The sequence below is a fragment of the Podarcis raffonei genome, chromosome 8 (genome assembly GCF_027172205.1).
Source record: "Podarcis raffonei isolate rPodRaf1 chromosome 8, rPodRaf1.pri, whole genome shotgun sequence".
Classification (NCBI taxonomy): Eukaryota; Metazoa; Chordata; class Lepidosauria; order Squamata; family Lacertidae; genus Podarcis; species Podarcis raffonei.
The window spans coordinates 36,705,309-36,726,414 of NC_070609.1; the positions used below are offsets into that span (position 1 = coordinate 36,705,309).

At 42.9% G+C, this 21,106-nt stretch overlaps 1 protein-coding gene across 2 annotated transcripts in view; it reads left to right on the forward strand.

Moving 5' to 3' along the window:
- The window catches only part of GLG1 (golgi glycoprotein 1), a 64,604-nt gene that overhangs the window by 27,215 nt on the left and 16,283 nt on the right, over positions 1–21,106 (forward strand). Inside the window, exons 4-14 of one of the 2 annotated variants that reach the window (XM_053399266.1) lie at positions 3,263–3,478; positions 3,995–4,198; positions 4,850–4,921; positions 5,753–5,936; positions 9,866–10,080; positions 13,988–14,109; positions 14,511–14,612; positions 16,147–16,300; positions 17,915–18,052; positions 18,525–18,611; positions 19,597–19,659. In XM_053399266.1, the coding sequence (XP_053255241.1) occupies positions 3,263–3,478; positions 3,995–4,198; positions 4,850–4,921; positions 5,753–5,936; positions 9,866–10,080; positions 13,988–14,109; positions 14,511–14,612; positions 16,147–16,300; positions 17,915–18,052; positions 18,525–18,611; positions 19,597–19,659 (1,557 nt within the window). The remainder of the gene's footprint in view (positions 1–3,262; positions 3,479–3,994; positions 4,199–4,849; positions 4,922–5,752; positions 5,937–9,865; positions 10,081–13,987; positions 14,110–14,510; positions 14,613–16,146; positions 16,301–17,914; positions 18,053–18,524; positions 18,612–19,596; positions 19,660–21,106) is intronic. The other variant, XM_053399267.1, reaches the window with a different exon arrangement.

A 21,106-nucleotide genomic window follows, 5' to 3' on the forward strand; every position in this document is an offset into this window, starting at 1 on the left:
ATTGGAAAAAATGAACAACTATTAGGATTCAAAATTAATGCAGTGGTACCTTGGTTTGCATATGTCTTGGTTTGCATACGTTTTGGATTACAAACACATCCAACCTGGAAGTGTATGTCCCAGTTTGCAAGCTTTTTTTGGATTACAACCCATATTTTTTGGATTATGAACAAATTTTTTTGGGGGGCCCCATTGGCAAAAGCGCGCCTTGGGTTACAACCTGTTTGGGTTTACAAACGGATCTCCAGAATGGATTATGGTTGTAAACCAAAGTACCACTGTAATAAGAAAACAAAACTCATGGTGAAAAATCTAGATATACGAGAAAGAGCAGATTTAGAAGCAGAGACAGGACTTAAAGTAACAAATAGAGCAAAATATTTAGGAATTTGGATTACTATGAAAAATACTAATTTATATAAAGATAATTATGTAAAGGCGGGACGCGGGTGGCGCTGTGGGTAAAAGCCTCAGCGCCTAGGGCTTGCCGATCGAAAGGTCGGTGGTTTGAATCCCCGCGGCGGGGTGCGCTCCCGCTGCTCGGTCCCAGCGCCTGCCAACCTAGCAGTTTGAAAGCACCCCTGGGTGCAAGTAGATAAATAGGGACCGCTTACCAGCGGGAAGGTAAACGGTGTTCCGTGTGCTGCGCTGGTTCGCCAGATGCAGCTTTGTCACGCTGGCCACGTGACCTGGAAGTGTCTGCGGACAGCGCTGGCCCCCGGCCTCTAGAGTGAGATGGGCGCACAACCCCAGAGTCTGTCAAGACTGGCCCGTATGGGCAGGGGTACCTTTACCTTTAATTATGTAAAGGTATGGAAAGAAATTAAAAAAAGATTTAGAGATCTGGAGTAAATTAAGATAAAAAAAATCCAATGGATATGATAATAAAATATCAGATTAGATAAAGAATTGATCACAAATGATGAAAAACATCTGTCCAGAATATATAAATTATTATTATTAAATTGGCACTTAAAGGATGAAGAAGTTAAAGAGGTTATAGTTAAGTGGGCCCAAGATTTCGGTTATTCAGTTGAATTAGAAAAATGGGAAAATTTATGGAAAAGAACATAAAGTTTACAGCATGTTACACAATAAAATATTTTTTTAAAAAAATGATGTACAGATGGTATCTCACACCCTTGAAATTGACTAAAATATATAAAAATACTAGTGGAAAGTGTTGGATGTGCAATCACAAAGAAGGGAACTTTCTCCATATGTGGTGGATGTGCCCTAAAATAAAATAAAAATTGGCACAGTATTTACGATGAACTAAAGAAAATGCTAAGATTTACTTTCCCAAAGAAACCAGGAATGTTTTTATTGAGCCTAATAACAACAGACATCCCAAAAGATAATAAAGAAATATATTTGTATGCAGTTACTGAGCCAGAATAGTAATTGCTAAACATTGGAAAAGTACTATAATACCAACGAAAGAAGAATGGATTTTGAAATTATCAGAATACCTTGAACTGGCTAAACTTACAGGTCTAATAAGAAACTATTCAAATAAGAGAATAAGGAGAGAGTGGGAAGTCTATATAAATTATATGAAGAGAACTGATTCCCAGAATTATACTTGGCTTAGCTTAGAATAAAAATCTCATAGGTAATAAAAATGTTTCTCCAAAATTTAATCATTACACGTAACCAGTGATATGAAAAGAATGAACCACATGGAGTGAGCTGGAAGTCATCTTTTTTCCTAACCCTATTTCTTTTTAGCTTCTTTCTTGAAGTGAATATTTTCTTTTTCTTAGGATAATATAGTGTCTATATTCTTGTCTGTAGTTTTTGTTATCATCACTGTATTTATGTGGGTTTTTTTGCTTTGTATGTTTCTGGTTTGGTATTACATGTTTGTTTTATTTAATGTTTATTTGTATGACGCATAAGTGTACATAAAGTATTTTAAAAAGAGAGAGGGGGGGAGCAATGTCTCAGTGCTCAGATTCCAAGCATAGTGACCTAGCTTTTTTCAGACCTAGTTGCATTCTGTAAACAGGTGACCAGTGGGGATGGTCTTGAAATTTATTTGCTTTTAAAAAAAATCCTATGTTGCCTATTTCTCCAAAGAAACTCAAACATAATCTCATCCGCTCAAATTAATGTTAACAATATTCAACCTGTTTAACTAGTTCCAGCAGCATAAGAGTAACATTGAGCTGAGCCAGCAACAAATGAATATTACCCAAAGTTCTTCTTGTCGTGTGTGGCTTTTTCTACTCACATGTGCAATGAAAGGAACTCAGTGCTTTTAAGGATTTTCTCCAAAATTTTGGGATGGGTGGGAACTGTCAGTAGATTGCCACAGTAGGATGGGGAAATCCCAACCCAGATTGTCATTCAGCCAGAAGCTTACTGAATTACCTTGGCCAGTCACATGGTCTAGTTCTGAGCTACCTCATAAAGTTGCTGTGAAGATCAAAAGAGGGAACTGTCTTAAGCTTCCTGGAGGAAAGAAAGGACATAAATGTAATAAATTTGATGGATTGTGTAAACTTGACTTAAAGGTTGATCCTCTGAAAAAGCACACAGAACCTCAGTCCCTGCTCTATTTAAGACCATGCTCAGAATATTGGTTTCCAATACCAGCCCTGAGCAGCTTTTCTTCATTTCATATCTAGTTGTCTTTATCATGCTGATATTTCAAAGGAGAATACTGCAGACTGCACTTCATTCTCTGATTTAAAAAGCCTTGCGTAATTACCCCTCATACATGTGAGATTGCAGGAATGCTGCTATGTCACTTGCAGCTATTTCTGAATGTGGAAGATCGACTTTTATTATTGGATTAAGCAACTACAGCCATGTGGTTACAGTGGCTACCAGAAGATTAAATTCAAAACAGCTTTCAAGTGACTGAATGACACAGGCCCTGGCTACATTTGAGACTGACTCCTGACTGCCCTTGAGCACCATATTTTGTATGTAGAGTCTAACAATGACATCTTAAGTTATTGAGTGATTACAGCTTGCTTTCATGGTACTTTTAGTGTGGAGCTTGCAAAATTTATGTTCATTTTGCTTTGAGGGTGAGGTGTGAGGGTTGACACCCCACATTTTCCATTCTCCAGGAACTTTTAGGGAATAAACAGTTGGTTCTCCTTTTCCATCCCCTTTTCTGAAAATTGGTGTCATTGTTTTTATATAATCTCTCTATATTGAGAAACACCCTGAGTAGGCAGTAAATAAAATGATCTGCAAATGCCAGATGAAATACAGGCTTCTTTTTATCATGGGTCTTTCTGGACAGATCAAAGAGTGTGCTGATGAGCCTGTTGGGAAAGGTTACTTGGTGTCCTGCTTGGTAGATCACAGAGGAAACATCACTGAATACCAGTGTCACCAGTACATCACCAAAATGACAGCCATAATTTTCAGTGATTACCGCCTGATCTGTGGCTTCATGGATGACTGCAGAAGTGATATTAACATCCTGAAGTGTGGCAGCATTCGTCTTGGAGAAAAGGTAATTCTGTTACAAAGTGATTCCATGTCCATTAAATTGGAGGTGGGAGGGAAGAGGATATTGTCTCATTAGAATCAATGCTGCTCCAAAGAAGCCAGTTGAAGTGTGACCACGTTCTATGGTCAGCATTTTAAATTACTATCCTATCTCCCTGTGATTTTATACCAGTGCTAGGCAGAAGGAATGTTTCTTGTGTGAGTGAATCTGGGCTGTCCTCTGGAAGGGGCACACCCTGGGAAAGTGCTATTAGCCTTTGGTAGATTGAGGGTACCTTCAAATTTAGGTCAACTGCATGCTCTTTCAGGCTCAGGTATTTCATTGAGATACAGTGGTGTTTTCAGCTGCAGACTTTCTTGAGATGGGTGGAGGACAGAGATTCAGGACTACAGATGTACTGAATTTGAACCATGTTCTTTCAACGTAAGACATGCTTCTGTAGGCTCCTAATGCAACATGCAGAAAAGAGCTAGATGGAAGTGTGTCTTGCTGCTGCTTAGCTTCTTTCTCTACTTTCAGGATGTCCATTCTCAAGGAGAGGTGGTGGCCTGCCTGGAGAAAGGACTGGTAAAGGAAGCAGAAGAGATTGAGCCACGAATAAAGGTCTCAGACTTGTGCAAAAAGGCTATTCTCCGTGTAGCTGAGCTCTCCTCTGATGATTTCCACTTGGATCGGCACTTATATTTTGCCTGCCGGGATGACCGGGAACGCTTCTGTGAGAACGTAAGTTGTTGCTTGACATCGTCCTTCCTGTTGGACTAGCATCCATCTCCCCACCCTTTCTCCTCTCGCCTTGTCATTCAGTAAATGCTCCTACATGTAACAAAGAATACAAGAACAGATCTCTCAAAGGTGCACTACAGATAATATAGGCAATATATTGAACTCATTTCAGAAATATACATGGAAGTGTTAGTCATGAGCATGCACAACATAGATAAATGACAGAGGACTTGTAAATCACAAAATGTTGGCCTATGATAAAATGTAGCCAGTGTGATGTAGAGAATGGAATGGTGAAGTTGGGCTGAAGAGACGTGCATATGTGGAGAAGACCCATGGAAATTAATGGGTCCATTACTTTCAACTGGTCTGTTCTGAATAAAACTTGGTGGGATACAAAACCTGGGTTTTAATAGCCACTTAGTTATCACTCTCACTGAGTGGCCTTAAACAAATAATTTTGCCTAACCTATTTCATGGTTTTGTTAGGGTAACATGGGGGATAATTGCATGTACCTTTGCTTTGAGGTCCTTGAAGAAAAAGGAGGCTATGAATGTGTTATTATTATTATTTTTAATTATGGATACCAGGATACTCCTAATACGTTTCCATATGACATTCATGACCAATATTGTTGCTTTGTTTCACAGACTCAGGCTGGGGAAGGCAGGGTGTACAAGTGTCTCTTTAACCACAAGTTTGAAGACTCTATGAGTGAAAAGGTATGCGCCTCTTTCACCTGGCCAAATATTGAATCCATCCCACTGTCTTTCTTGACCCCAAAGCTCCTGCTTCTTGGTCGCCTCATTTATTTACAACATGCAATGGATTAATGGATTAACATATTAATACACAATATGGTGTGTTATCTGAGGGTTGGTCTGCTCCTGCCCCATCAGGGTGTGGTGGGTGGAAGAGTGCATGGAATCCTGTGTATAGGCTCAGAGCTATGTTTTTAAAGGCAGCTGTAACTCTGTCTGTGACCTGTTGATGAACTTCCCATCTCTCAGTTGCCTTGTGTGGTAGCTGTTAAATTGCATCAATAAGAATTAGCATCTCTGATGAGGGAGAGCTTCTTTGTTACCTTCTCTAAAGGCATGTGCGTTTTTCTTTGAGATATGTTGTTACATTCCTGAGACACAGCGTTTTGAGTAAAGTGCAGACAAAGCATTTTATTGATCATTATTCCAGGTGTAATGCCCCATTGCTTCCTCAACGCTTTGAGCAGTATATGAGCAATAAATAGCAAATTGAAATGACAAGCTATGCTTGTGGTTGAAATGCTTTAAGAACTCTGCACTTTTGCTCCCCACGATTATTTCCCTTCCTCCTGCTGTAGGTTGCCTTGGATTTTCTAGAAATAGTGATGCATTTGAAACTAGCAGCAATGTATTCTATTTCTAGCAGTGGCTTGTTCTGAAAATTCAAGGCCAGCGGATTTTCTGTTCTACTCCTTTTGTCCAGTGTGAGCCAAATTACCTCTGGGTGACAAAAGAATGCTGCCTTGATGTTCCCTTGATCAGTAGCACAAGATATCTGATTGTTTTCCTCAGTGTCGGGATGCATTGACAACCAGGCAAAAGCTGATTGCACAAGATTACAAAGTCAGTTACTCATTGGCAAAGTCCTGCAAAAGTGATTTAAAGAAGTACCACTGTAATGTAGAGAACCTTCCTCGTTCCCGAGAGGCCCGACTATCCTACCTGCTAATGTGTTTAGAATCTGCTGTGCATAGAGGTAAGATATATTTTCCCCTTATTCCTCCAATTGCTTATATCTGATAAATAATTTGTGAAATGAAAAGTTGTGTAATGTGAGATTTTCAGGGCTTTATTGAAAGAAAACGGACATGGCAAAAGAATGTTTTTGGAGAATGTCTTTGGGCATTAGGATTCTGCTAGTTATCCATTACTCCATAGTTCTGCATCCCTGTCTCCCTTGTGCAACACCTTCTCTGTCTGTCCTTGCTTCCCTCTCCATACTGCAACCCTCCCCCCCCTGAGCCTTGACACTTGATGTTTCAGCTTGCCACCTTTGCTTCTTTGCATGACGCGGGTTCTAGGTCAGACAGTTAAGTGAAGCATGTTAAGGGGTTAGCCTGTCTTATGTCAGCAGAGCATTCACAGTTGCCCAGGAGAAAGAAGTTCTAGCTGTTCTGTTGTGTTCTCTATCTTGCTGTTTCATAATACAGCATGGGCTTAGTTTTCATGGAGAGCGATGACAGCTGTGACTGCTGTTGTAGGTGGGGGCTCACTTGATGGCATGCTCCCCTGTGAAAATAAATTCCTATACCTAGAAAATGAGTGTGGCACGGTTAGAATTCTTCTTTCAGACGTGTCAGTTTTCCTTTCTGCAGAGAACGTTTCATATGGAGGATCATTCATCATGTGAACCCCATCTGCAGTCTGAAGTGGCACAGCCCAAGCACAGATTTACCATAGCCATCAGAACTACTAGGCCTTACCCAGATTCTAATCAGAATGCTACACTTGCATGATTAATCCCATCTCTCTGGAGAGCAACAGAGCAAGTCAGCTTTCTTTGATGTGTTCCTAGCATGCATTTCTTCTAGGTTAGAAGAAAACAACAGTAGCCACTGAGGGCATGCTTAGCCCTTACACTATCGGCCAGTCTTAAACGATTCCGCTTCAATACTTTTGGCACCTGCAAAAGTTTTGGGGTATTCAAATGCTTTCCAGTCAGTGCATGTCCTGGAACTTTTGCTGAATCCCAGAACTTTTCATACCAAAAATGTTGTTGGTGGGGTTTGTTTTTGTACTGGGATTGTTGTGCTATAGCTCCTCCAGACAGCAATAATGTGGCATTGCAGAACAACCAATAAAGCAGAATAAATCCACCACTAAAGCATCTTTATGGTGCCAAGAACATGCTGCAGAATTCACTGACAATAAAACACGTGTCCATAATACCAGACCATTGATCCAGCTAGTTCACTATTATCTGCACAACAGCTGGCTCCCCAGGGTTCTCAGTGACTTCAGTCTATTAAATGTAACTTGTTAGTATTTGCAGAAGGACAGACCTGTAAACTACAAAAGCTATAGCTATTATATAACACCAACTTCATATTTTCAAAGTTACATTTGAATCTAATTGATTTACACCTGAGCCAATATATACATAATTTAGGCTGTAACAGACTGACTCCCTTTGGTGCAGAGGTGGATATCTTTTTTATTGTTCAGGGCCAAGTGTAGTGGCAGGTGCTCCATTCCAGTAGGTGTGGCTGGAGCCAATGATGGTTGGGGCCATTCACACAAACATAGACACACTCCATGGGAAGGACAAACACAGGGAGAGTTTACCCTCCTTCCATGTGCCATCATCTTCATCACAGTCATGCTCTTCCTAGCTTGCCAAGCAATTGTGTTGGTAATAAGGGGCAGAGGGAATGTGATTTACATGGAGAAGACATTGTATGGGCTTGTGGGAACATGAATTTGGGGAGGCAGCAATTTGCGGAAGGGAGTGAAATGCAATGTGGCTGTATGGAAAACTCTTGAGGGCTCCGGGTTTGCTGACATGTGCTTTGAAGACTGTTTCTGTCTGTAGTGTTAAGCGAAGCTTAGTGCATTCCACTGTTGTCCTCTAGAAGGTCAGGCAGATCTGAGTGTGAGAATGGCAGAACAGGCTCCTTTTCCAAAGCACAAGGCCATGTCTGCAAGCTGTTCTGCGCTGAATAGCCCTTAGCCAAGGGAGAAGCCATCTCATGCCTTTGGGCATTCTCTGAATGGGTAATATTGTGGACAACCTACTTGCTAAGTTACTTCTCTGCTGTGACGGACCACACTCAAGACTTTACACCAGGGAGCTTTTGAGCAATTCACTAAAGAAGTTAAAGTTAATGTTTGTAGTCTTTATTCTTTCCAAGGAAAAGTAAATGTTAGTATCTTTCTGCTTGACATAGCTGAGGAGAAGTGTGGGTCTCCCCTTGAGTTCCCCCCTGGCTTGATGGTTTGGCATTGAGATTCCATTCAAACCGGTCAGGTGGCCTTGGGGGAATATCCAGTAAAGCTGGGTGTTTTTCTCTAGCTGTGGTTCACTTTCTGCAAACTCAGCATGTTGCATTTGGCAGTGTGTGATCTTGATAGTCTCTGTTTTCAGGTTATGGTGTTCTTTCCCTCCACCTGCAGAGCTCTAAAAGCATTATTAAACACAGGGGTGGGCAACCTTTTTTAAAAAAATCATCAAGTCCTGCATTTCCTCATAAATAATATGTTGGAAGCCGCATGCAGGTGGTTGGTGGAGTGGATGATCAGCAGAGGCAAAGACAACATGTTCTGGACTGCTAATCCAGAGTAAAGTCTGCCCTTGCTTCAATTTTGTCATAGCTACTGCAGATTAGAATCCTATCAGGTCTTTTCAGAAAAAAGCCTCACTGAGTTTGATGGAGATACTCATTTATACAGCTTTCCCCCTTAAACCATGCAACCAGGAAAAAAGCAGTGTGTGTGTGTGTGTGTGTGTGCGCGCGCGTGCGTGCACGCGGACACACACACACACTGCTTTTATTAGTTTATTATCAGTTTATCAAATAGAATCCTGCACCTTTCATTTGTATTGAAACTACATAAAAAGAAAAGGAAACACCTTTTTAAGAGCCAGGGAAAGGAAGGAGGAAATGAACCAGAAGGAAGGCAACAACTCTGATCAAATGAAAGGGTAGGACAGCTTCAGGAGAAATTGGGGGCTGCATAAAATGGCCCTCAGACAGATGGTTGCTCACCAGTGAATAGATGGATAGGCAACTAGTGGTCCAGAAGGACCTGTTTTTTCTACCTGCTGTGGTTTGTTAAACCTACTGCTAAGGCATCTTTCTCTAAATCAGAACAATTATCCATTTATGAAGTAGTCTAGAAATGTGTGGCAGCATTCTTTTATATACGCAGAGCAGGCTTAAAAGGCAGTGGGTGCCACCACCAGCACCCTGCTAGTCCTGAGATAGAAAATATTTGTGTTGAGTGTCAATTTTTTCTGACTTCTCTGCTGAAGAAAGTCAAAATCAATATAATCAAGATACGGTACTCAGAAATGAGAATATTTTCTCTTTGTATCTTTTGCTACTGACTAAAGGAAGGATGACAAGCTACACACATCACTGAAGACCTATCATTGATCCCTGGAAGTCTTGTTCAGCTCCTTTTCTCTCCCTGGCCTTCCCCTTCACTGCTTTGGCAATTTATTCCATTGCTGCTCACATGCTTCAAGCACAGTGTATCCAATAGATTAAAACTGGTGTTCTTGTAAAGGATATTGTGCACATGTGCACAGAGGAGGCACAGTCCTTATTGCTATGCACACTCCAGTGCAACCTGGTGTTTTCTCTGATTGCCTGTGAAGAAATAGAATACAACCCTGTGATAAGGAGAGGCTGCAAAATAGCTCTGAAATGGTAGAGCTAATGGCAGTAGTGCTTGTGGCTCTTTAGGGATTCCAGCTGCCTGGCACTATCTTCCTTCCCAGTTAGCTCTGGATTTCTGCATAGAATTTGTTTTCTTGGTGTGTCATTTGATGTAATCTTTAAAAGCAGAATGGCACTGGTCACACTGATGGGGCTGCATTGCACATGTGGCATGTACCTTGGCTATGTTCAGTGTCCCTTGGGCTGATGTCTTATAACCTGTATCTACTACGGTGTGCCTTAGGTCGGCAAGTGAGCAGTGAATGCCAGGGAGAAATGTTGGACTACCGGCGCATGTTGATGGAAGATTTTTCACTGAGCCCAGAGATCATCCTTGGTTGCCGCAGTGAGATTGAGCACCACTGCTCAGGACTGCATCGGAAGGGCCGCACCCTGCATTGCCTGATGAAAGTTGTGCGAGGAGAGAAGGGGAACTTGGGAGTCAGCTGCCAGCAGTCGGTAAGGTTGTCATGGGGAGCCTTTTCATGACAGTCTCAACCCCCACATCTGAAATCTTGTTCATTTTTGCCCCAGCTGGTTTTAATGTTTTGAACCAGAGCCAATAAGTCAGGCTCTGGTTCAAAACATTAAATCTCAGGCATCACTCAGAGAATCCAAAGTTTCAGCTTGGGCCTCCTAAATAAATGCTTCTCAGAGCACTTGGCTGCCATATATGTGTTCCCCATCCAAAGCGATGCTTCTCAAGGTTTCATGGAGGAGTCTTTCAGTGGCCAGTGGCCATAACAGCCACAGGGAACTTTGGTGTTAAAAGTAGCTCTACCTCTTGAGTACCAGATGCTAGGAATAAACATGTGCAGGGCATAGTCAACAGCTTTCAGAAGCCTATGGGTTGTGACTGTTGGAAACAGAGTGCATGACTACATCAGCAGTCTTCAACCTTGTGGCTTCTGGGTGTTCTGGGCTAAAATTCACACCAGCATCAGTCATTATGGCCATGTAGATGGCACCTGTAGTCCAAAATATCTAGAATGCACCAGGTTGGAGAGGTCTCTTCTAGATGGTCCTTGGTCTGACCCAGCAAAGTAATACTTCTGTTTTGAATACCTGAATCATTTCCCTGGGAGAACAGAATGTGTGGCAATGGACTTTACTGGGAGCAGAAGAATTTGCTTGTGTGTCCTGCCCACTATTTTAGCTTTTGTGGGCTGATGCTGAAGTAAGACCTGAGTTGGGATGCAGGTGGGAGCTGCAGGGAGGCTTTGCCCTCAAAGCCCCAACATCCATTTAAGGGAATCCCAATGAAACAGTTGGCTAGAGCTGATTAAAAAGCTCTATCAACTACTTGTAAAAAGGCTTTTCAGGTAGCTTCAGGCTATTAAACTCAGAAGCTGTTATGTTATTCCAGGCTTACCCACCTTCTTTGTAAAGTAGCCAAGAGGAATGTAATGGGCATAACATATTAATTCAAGCAAAGCTTTTGACCTAATCCCATGTGACTTCTTAAGTTCTTCAGGGGGAAACGTGAACTGGAACAACTTAGTGTAAGGAGTTGGATACGCATGGTGATAGAAGAAAATTGGATTGAACTAGGAGACCAGTGACTATTCTCTCCAGCTCTTAGGCTTCTCATAATATATGCACAATTCATTTTGCATGCATTGGAAGTGTTGTATGCATTTGGGAGGAATTTGGAGTAGCTTCATATTAATTACTTTCCCTAAAACAAATCTAAGCCTAAAAGAAGAAAAGCCTTTATCTTGTAACATGTGATGGTCAGAACATATTTGCATTCTTCTGAAAATATACTGCTGAGGCAGACAAGAATGTACGGTGGCTGCTCAGTCTCTATCCCATTGCATAAAAACAGATTCACGCCTTCCCTTCCACGGGCACCAGTCACTGCATAGAGGCAAAACTTGTGTGTTGAATAGTAAGATTCTAGCCCTTATTGTTGTAGATGAAAAACTGAAGATGTAGAGTCAGTGTGTACTTAAAACTAAGAAACCAGAAGGAGATTGGGACAAAGTGGCAGATTCCACTAGTTTAGCCTGGGCTACCCAATGCAGCAGCTGTGGACACCAACTTTTAATTTTTTAATGATGTTTCTGGCTGGTGTGTGTAGGGGGCCTACTTTTTTGTCTTATTTGGTGGGGTATAGGTGATTTGCTTGTTGGGTTTTTTAGGTGGGGATGTTTCTGAGTATTGCTAGTTTTCTTTGATATAATGGGTACTTTTGTTGCCTATGACAATACTTTAAAAGGTGCCTCTGGGCCCATAAACATTGGGACCTTTGTATAGACATAGGACTTTTTTACTTGGCCCTGTTCTCTGCTTCACTTCATGGCTTCTGATAATCCATCCCATGCCTTACTTGCCAATGCTGCCGATCTTTCTCCTCAAAATCTCATTTTTCCTCTGAATGATTTATTCAGGTTTCACTGTTGGGTAGCAATTTTGAAGTAGTGTGCAGGAGCTATGTTCACCCTCCTAGCACATCCTTGTTTTTATGTAATTGGTGTCCTAATCTTGACTGCTGCCAATAGCAAATGCACTGAAAAGTTTGACAGCCTTATAGTTTGGAGGCTGGGGGAGCCCAAGCACATGATTAATGACATTGACACTCTCACCCCCCCAAAAAAAAAACCCTTTCCTTTTTCTCAATGCTGATCCCAGCATAGCTCACTGATGATTGCCTGAGACAAAACCAGAAAGCCCAACAGGCCATGTGCCTGCTTGTTCTTTTATATTGGAGATGGCTTGGTGTGATTGTCAGGCTAGATTCCAGGGATCTTCCACCTCAAATGATGAGAGCAGGATAATTGTTTCCCAGGCAGGAACAGATTGTTAGAACATGGCTATTTCCCCCAGGCAGCTTAGCCTCAATTCAGCATTATGACTGCTTTGATGTGTATACTTACACAGTGAAGTTGGGGCTTTGATGCCACTAAACACTCCTCTAGACTTGACACCACTTTACTTGATAGGCTTTGAGGGGGGCATTGCAACACGTGCTGGTGGGGAAAGGCTAAAGTACCGTTGTACTGTTGTGTGATGCAACCTGGCAGTTTGGCTTCTTGGAAAGAGCTTTGCTTGCAAAGAAATGGGAAGTGCCCCGATATCTGCAAATGCTGCCCTGTGGTTCTGTCAAGGGGAGCAAAAAGAAGCAAAAAGGCTCTGTGGTCTGTGATGGCTCCATGGCCACATGAATAAATGGCTTTGCCCCATGCCCCCACCCCCAGCATTTCACTAGATTCATCTCAGTTGAGGTTAAGATCAGTGATGTAAACGGATTCCTAAATTTGAAATTGGCTTAATTCCCAGGCTACGGGCTCCACTAGGAAACAATCAGTGCAGAAATCTGCCCATTCTCTGCTCCTCCAACTTTGTAGAGCTTAATGTCCAAGAGTGAGTGTTACATTTTGAAGGAATTCTTAAGCTCCATTGGCTTTTTCTCAGGCCTTTGTGGTGAGATGCCATTTAGTTCTGCTGCTTTATGCTGCTGCTGCTTTAGCAAAAAAACAAAACAACCTGTGTTGCATAAGTCTACCTGCGCTGCTCAAGTCATGCTTCAGTGGAGTCTGAATCCTTGAAAGACCACTTCTCTGCTAGTGTACCTTTATGAGCATGATGCTCAACTCAGTCTCAATAGTTGCCTCTTCACCGCCCACCCACCACAAATAAAAGCACTAGGCACATGTTCCTAGCCCCAGGCTGTCCTTTGTTACATCAGGCCCCTGTGCCATTTTCTCGGGAAGGCCCCTGTTGCTCATGTACATGACAGAGGTTCTGGGTTTGGGAGATGAGATCCTCCTGCTCCTCCTGCTCTCTTGGCTCTCCTCCCCTTCAGTTTCAGTGGCAAGAAGGCCTGGTGATGTGGCTGGCTGCACAATTCAGCTCTGTGTACTGTCGTTATACTGAAAATAGAACAGGGAAGTCCCCAGAGTTGCAAAACGTCTGGGTTGCCCCATGCTGCAGGGATGACCTGACACCTTGGCTTTCTCAGTCATGCCTGCAGTTTCTGGATGCAGATGAGGTGACAGCAACATAAAAACTCTGGTTCTGGCTGAGTCATACACAAGGGAGAATGCTCTTCCATTTGGCACATCTTAGCTGTTTGCCATTAACTGGTCTTGGTCTTGGAAGATAAATCATTTGTTCAAAGGCTGCTTTTCCTTGGCAAATGGTTATCCCTTTTTGTGTGGGAGGGAGCAGTTCACATCCATGGGAATGTTTGAAAGATGTTCTCCACTTCAGGAGCTGGTACTGAAATGAGATGGGAAGGGGGCAGAATCTCTTGAGGGTAGCTTTGCAGTTCTGCCAGCAACAGAAGCCAGGAAACCAACTTCCTGAACTGCTCTGCCATTGTTGTTAAACTCTTCCCCCCCTCTTCTCTTTCCTCCTCCAGCTTCAAACTCTAATCCAGGAGGCAGACCCTGGTGCTGATTACCGCATTGACAGAGCATTGAACGAAGCCTGCGAATCAGTGATACAAACAGCCTGCAAGCACATCCGTGCTGGAGACCCCATGTAGGTGATGGAGATCCCCTGCTTTTGCTACAGTTTACTGCTGTTTTAGCTTGGGCTGAAAGAAGCCTGTTAAACCTGGGGGAAGAGATGGACTCAGATTGTCTCTTACATAAAGACAGATGTAGACTTGGGGTGAAAGGGTTTCTTGTGGGCATACAGGCAGACTTTTATTATGCAACAGCTTCTCATCATCCTTACAAATGCAAGCTGTGGGAAAGTGCAGGCCAAAGGTAGACCACTATGGAGAAGCACATGTGCCTTAAAGCATGCAGTTACTCAGCTCCCCCATTCTACAAATACCTCCTTCCCCTCCCACCAGTGAGAGGCTCGTTGTTGCAATGTCTGGTATGAAGGCTCCTGAGGATTGCATATATCAATATAACATGACTTTCTTTCCTTAGGATTCTCTCTTGCCTTATGGAGCATTTGTATACAGAGAAGATGGTGGAAGATTGTGAGCACAGGCTCCTGGAGCTCCAGTACTTCATCTCACGGGACTGGAAGTGAGTGCTGGGCATGGGGACTCTCAGTTCTGTTGCAGGAATTTCTAGCAGCGGCAGTTGGGTCAAAAAGGTCTTGTACTGCGGGGCCATGGGTGGCTTTAATTCTCTAGTCACTAGCTAGAGGTTCAGAAAGAGTTCTTTTCATTCACAACTTGGAGAACTTGATGTTTATACACAACCGTTATTCCCCAAATTTCTGTCAATGCCTGCTATAGGAGGGGGAGACAAATTAAAGTAGAGGTTCTGGCCTGGGCATTACCTTCAAGAGCTGCCTCATATTGAATGTGCACCACAGGATAATGCCCTCTCACCCCAAATTTCAGCCTCCGCCTAACTATAGAGGGTGTCTCAGTGTAAGCATTGTGTCAAAAGTAAAGTTTCCTGTACTTATGTATTATTAATAGTGTTTTATGAACTGTCAGCTCATTAAGAAAAAATTGTGGTGAATTACAACACCATCAAGTTATAATTATGTTTAAACATCATACAATTATAAAAACATGAAATACAGAACAAATGGCTTAATGCTAACTGACATTCTCTAAACACACTTAAGGCCTTTCTGATTACAGTAGGAACAGTGTTCTAAAGTACTGGTGCCACTATGCTTTTTAAAATTTTTAGTTTGCATAGAAACCAAATGAAAGTATGATAACTGTTGGATAGTTAGAAGGGCTTCTCCACCTGATCACAGTTAGCTGGCTGGTATAAGAGCATAGGGCCTGTTTCTCATGAGGACATATTTCTTTCTAGTGTAGGGTTTAAATTGTTTTTGCTTCTTAAGAGCAAAATTCTTATGTATGTTCACATTCTTATGTGTACCAATGCACTTTAACATTTGCATCAAATTTTATAGCCCCAAGTGGCTTACAGAAAATCTTCCTAATCATATTAAAACTCAGACTGCAAAACTGTTACACAGTTGGAATTGGTTGCAGTAAAAAAACACAGATATTTTATTGGCGAGACTTTAAATATGTCTCAGTTTTATTACTCAGGTGACTCACAACTTGTGTGCATTTAACTTGTGCAGTTGATGGCTGACCAGTTGAAATTGCACAGATTAAATGCATGGACGCCTGAGAACTTAAACACTCTTTTTGCACATTGTTTTCCCGGCACAAAAAGAGCTTTTAAGCTCTCAGACTTGCTTACTGGGCTCTGGGAGGATCTTGAATAATCTCAGACAGCCCCATGAGATATTGTGGAAAACTCTTTGCCTTGCCTGGGGGCGGGGGTGTTATAAGACCCATTCAGCACAACAGCTCCAGAAGGTAAGGATAGTCATGTGGGAGAGATTTGACTATACGTGTTTTTGAGTATATGCATTGTCCCTGGAACATAACCCCTGTGCAAGTTGCGAGTGACCTGTATGGCTAAATGGAAATTGCACCTATGAAGGTTTTCATTTCTGATTTGCTACATTCTAGAGGTGAAATGTTGTGTTGAAGTGAAATGCTGTTAATCTTAGGTGTGTGAAGAAAGGGCATTTTAGAACCTCATGGTGGCTTCACTGATTCTTCTACTTTGACAGACTGGATCTTGTGCTCTACCGCAAGTGCCAGGGAGATGCATCCCGACTTTGCCATACACGCGGCTGGAATGAGACGAGTGAGATGATTCCTCCTGGGGCCATCTTCTCCTGCCTGTACAGACATGCCTATCGTACAGAGGAACAAGGGAGGAGGGTAGGCACCAGTCAGTTGCTTTAGCAGTCTTCCTTTATTGGAAAATGAATGTGATTTGGGGGCATGTGCTAGTTTATCTGTGGCTTCAAATGTAAGCTTTGAATATCTCTTAAGGCAGCAGAGAAACTGAGCAGGTGATACTGGGGAAAAGCATGGAGGCAAGCCAACTATAGTCCATTCTACAGGTCACCTGGATGCTTTGCGACAACTAAGTAGGTATAACAAATGGAGACCCCCTGTGCATCTGTTTTAACCCTATGAGATTGGGGTTTAATGTTTGAGCCTCTGGAGACTCAAACAGGCATGCAGGAATTCTCCTAAAACCCTTTTGGAAGAAGCCTCAGGAAACACTTTTGTAGCTAAGGTATGTGGTCTTTCCTCTGCTTTTTGTAGCTGAGGTCAGTGCTGAATATAGTGGGAAATCTCTTCATATGAAGGGTGGAGAAACAAAATAGGTGGCTTGTTGCATGAATGGCTGGTGAAGTTGTGACCACCAGACAGATAATCAGTATCCTGTAGGTGGTAATTAGAATGTGGTTGGTGAGCTGAGCTGCATAATCAGGAATTCATGTGAGTGCAGTTTTTGCTGGGTTGAGTCATTTCAGACTTGGGGGCTGTGGGAAGAAAAAGGGAGTCCATGTGTGAATGCTTCCCTCATGTAAACTTTCTCCACAGGCAGAACTAGGATGTTGGGGAGAAGTGAGTTCTCAAACATCATCTCCCACCACAGCCTGAAATAGTGAAACCTTGAAAAAGGTGCACTGCATGACTTCCTGGCCTTGTATTCCAGTTTATAAACTTAAGCTGGGGAGGAAAGGACAGTCTGCTGCCTCTTCTTCTACAGCCTAAGTGATACCCACATACCTTTTCCCCTTCCCACCTTCTGAAGGAAGAAGGTGGCTGGTTGCTGCTATGTGCCTGCTCAGGAAAGAACTGTTGAACAGACTTGGCAGCTGCTCAGTTGCTCCGCAAGTCATTCTCCCTGTGGGAGAGAAAAATGGAGTAGTGCCTTGCTCCTTTTTTCTGCCTTCTTTTTCTGCCAACATGAATTGTGGTGGGTCTCCGCTTGCTATGTCTAATTAGTTTTTAGGTTTCAGTAGTAAAATCTGTGCAGGATGCCATGCACAACTGCCTGTCCCTGGCACCGTTTTCAGAGTACCAAGAATTTTAAATCCCCAAAGAGTCCTTGCCATGCTCTAGCAGATCCTTCTGACTTCTGCTAGCCTGGAGATTTGAAGTTATCCCTACCAATCTAGCACTAGGCTTCTTTGTCTGTATTTTATTGGCTTCTTCTCTTAAACAGCAAGCCAGCCCCTCCACACACGTGATGCCACGGTATCTCGTTCACTTTTTGACAACTTGTTTAGACTTGTCCTTCAATTAAACACCTTCTGTCTGGATGTGGGGACTTGTCCATCTAAGCTGCAGGGAAGGTTAAAAAAATGAGGGGAGGGGCCTACATGGGAGGCCTGCTCTGGGCCTGTGTGGGAGGTGACCAAGAATAGCATAAAGAGAACTTTACTTTTACTAATGCTGGAAAGAGCACCTTCCTTCCCAGATCTGAGCAGTTGGGGTTGTTCATCTGGAACAAATTTGTACACTTGTTCTTGGCAGCTATCCCGGGAATGCAGGGCAGAAGTACAACGAATTCTACACCAGCGTGCCTTGGATGTAAAACTGGATCCAGCTCTCCAGGACAAGTGCATGATAGATCTGGGGAAGTGGTGCAGTGAGAAAACAGAGACTGGACAGGTATCTCAAAAATTTAAACCAATAATCTCATGTTGAAATTGTTGTATAAGTTAGAAAGCAAAACACATTCTCTTTAAATGTCCTGGTTCTGCTTTTTCTCCATAAACATTTCTGAATTTTACAAAATTTTAATGTTCAAAAGTTTCTGTATTGCGTTTTGTGCTTCGATTTAGCTAAATTAGTAAAGGGAAGGCACTAAACCCATGTGTGCATCAGGAGAAAGCAAAGCATTGTTTGTCCCAATTTATCTAACCTAGAGCAACCTAGAGTGGTGACTTGCTGATCCCAGGGGTTATGTTGCATTGCAGTGTCTCTAAACACCACTTTTAAAGTCCATAGCAGAAGTGTGGTGTTGGTTGGGGTGAAACGAAAGATGTCCCAGAGACATAGCAAGGTGCATTTGGGTAGCTTTCAAGGGATTAATGAGATGAACCCATTTGTTCTGTGTTAAGATTCTTTGTGTCCCCTTTAGGAACTTGAATGTCTCCAGGACCATCTGGATGACTTGGCGGCTGAATGCAGAGACATTGTTGGAAACCTTACAGAGCTGGAGTCTGAAGTAAGTAAGCTTTGTCTGGAAGGGAAATCTCCAGTATTTAGTTGTTAGACTTGCACCATGTGAATGGCTTGTTGATTTGTGGGTTGCCCTCCCAAGTATCTTCAAAAGGGTGCCATTTTCATGTATTTGAGTCATCTAAGAAAGAAGGTAAAGTATCAGATCTTAATTGGTTGCCCAGATAAAGTAACTCAAGCCTGATATCATTAGAAAGAAGGAGTATTCATGTAAATGAGTCTTTCTTTCTTTCTTTCTTTCTTTCTTTCTTTCTTTCTTTCTTTCTGCTATACAGTGGTGCCCCGCAAGACGAATGCCTCGCAAGATGAAAAACCCGCTAGACGAAAGGGTTTTCTGTTTTTCGATGCGCTTCGCAAGACGAATTTCCCTATGGGCTTGCTTCGCGAGACGAAAACGTCTTGCGAGTCTTGCAATTTTTTTCGCTCCCCCCCTTTTTTCTAAGCTGCTAAACCGCTAATAGCGCTAATCCGCTAAGCCGCTAATAGGGTTGCTTCACAAGACGAAAAAACCGCTAGACGAAGAGACTCGCGGAATGGATTATTTTCGTCTTGCGAGGCACCCCTGTATGTGTAAAAGTTGTGCCTTTCTATGGCAGGTATCATTTCCTTAAAATGGCTGTGTTTTGGTCAACTCTAGTTAGCTTTTATTTGGGGCAGCAAACTTTAAAGCAGCCTTCCCCACCCTGGCCCCCTCCAGATGTTTTGGGCTTCACCTCTCATCACCCTCAGCCAGCACAGCTGGAAAAGCTGCTTTAAGCGATATTTTTTGCAACCTGTTCCTGCTCCCAATGACTTCTTACAGTAGCTGTTCTTGTCAACAGAAGTCTTCCTAGCTTGTCTCTAGGGATGCTCACATCCCAGGAGACTTTCGCACTCTGATGTACAAACATAACATGAGCAACAGTGTGAACTGTCAGAAAAACTGGGTGTGGCCTTGGGCGGACTTATTGCTTTCTCTCTCCCTCTTGTAGGATATTCAGATAGAAGCCTTGATGATGCGAGCATGTGAGCCAATTATCCAGACCTTCTGCCATGTACGTAACTCTTACTCATACTTGCTCTAATTTGGATAAGGATTGAGTGTGGAGTTCCTCCATTAGTATCAGTTGAGGGGAGGAAGACCATAGCCATGTGCATGCCTTTGTAGTTCCCCCTTCATGTTAAGCATACCTTGCTGGAATGTCCATAATTCTCAAGGGCACAACCAGCCTTCTTGCATCCCCAGTTCCCTGCTCAGAACTTAGCCTTAATTACAGTGCTGGTTTGGATACCCAAAAGTCATAGCAAGCAGGTGCAAGACTGCAGGTATGCTGTGATTCCATGGGTGCACAGAATGGGACAGTGGTAATTCAGTTTTCTGGCCTTTTACTTCTTCCATTTTCTAAAAGCAAATACCGTATTTTTCGCTCTATAACACGCACACGACCATAACACGCACATAGTTTTTAGAGGAGGAAAACAAGAAAAAAAAATATTCTAAACGAAACAGTGGATGTATGATTTTTGTGGTTCATGTTGTGGCCACAGACATGTGATCTGACAGTGAGTTTGGAGTAACCCAATGCAAAAATCCTGAGGATCCATGTGGATCCATGCTTTGTAACCATGTTTTTGCACCACTGCGGCCCCAGGCAACAGTGCAGTGGGTGCGTGATTTTTTTGGTGCAAGATGTAGCCATGGACATGCTATGTGATCTGATGGTGAATTTGGGGTGACCCGGTACAAAAATCCTGAGAATCCATGTGGATCCATGCTTTGTAACCACGTTTTAAGTGGGGAGGGAAGGAAAAGCACTCAAGGGACAAGGAACACGCGTGGGGTGGGTGGAGAAGGATGCTGTTAATAATGCAGAAGAGGGGTATAAGAGGAGAAGCAAGCAGGCTCTGCTTCTCTCCCTCCTCTCCGACTCGCCGAAAAACTTTGCTGCTATTTAGCTAGCTGAGTGGGGAGGAGAGAGGGACAGAGAGCCTGCTTGCTTTAAAGGAGCCAACCGGACAGGAGCCGCTTACACTCGTGTAAGCAGCTCCTCTCCTCTCCCGCTTTGCTCCTTTAAAGCAAACAGGTTCTGTCCCTCTCTCCTCCCCACTCAGCGGCTCTTCTCCTGCTTTGCTGTTTCAAAGCAAGCCACGGAGGAGGGAAGGAAGGGGAACCATGGATCCTCTGCTCACGACTGCAGCAGATTCCCCCCGCCACCCATAGGCATTCGCTCCATAACACGCACAGACATTTCCCCTTACTTTCTAGGAGGAAAAAAGTGAGTGTTATGGTGCAAAAAATACGGTATCTGGTTTCGCTTGAAACTCTTTAGCTGGTGCCTGCTGAAATATCTGAATATAAAGGGTGGGTGAAAAAATTTCCAGTAGTCATGCGCAGGACTTTTCATTGTTAGTTTATTGATGCTCATCGTGCACAAAACCAGAATAAATTATACAGAGTAGGAGCGAGTATGTAGAATTCAGCTATTGTTGCATAGTCTTTGT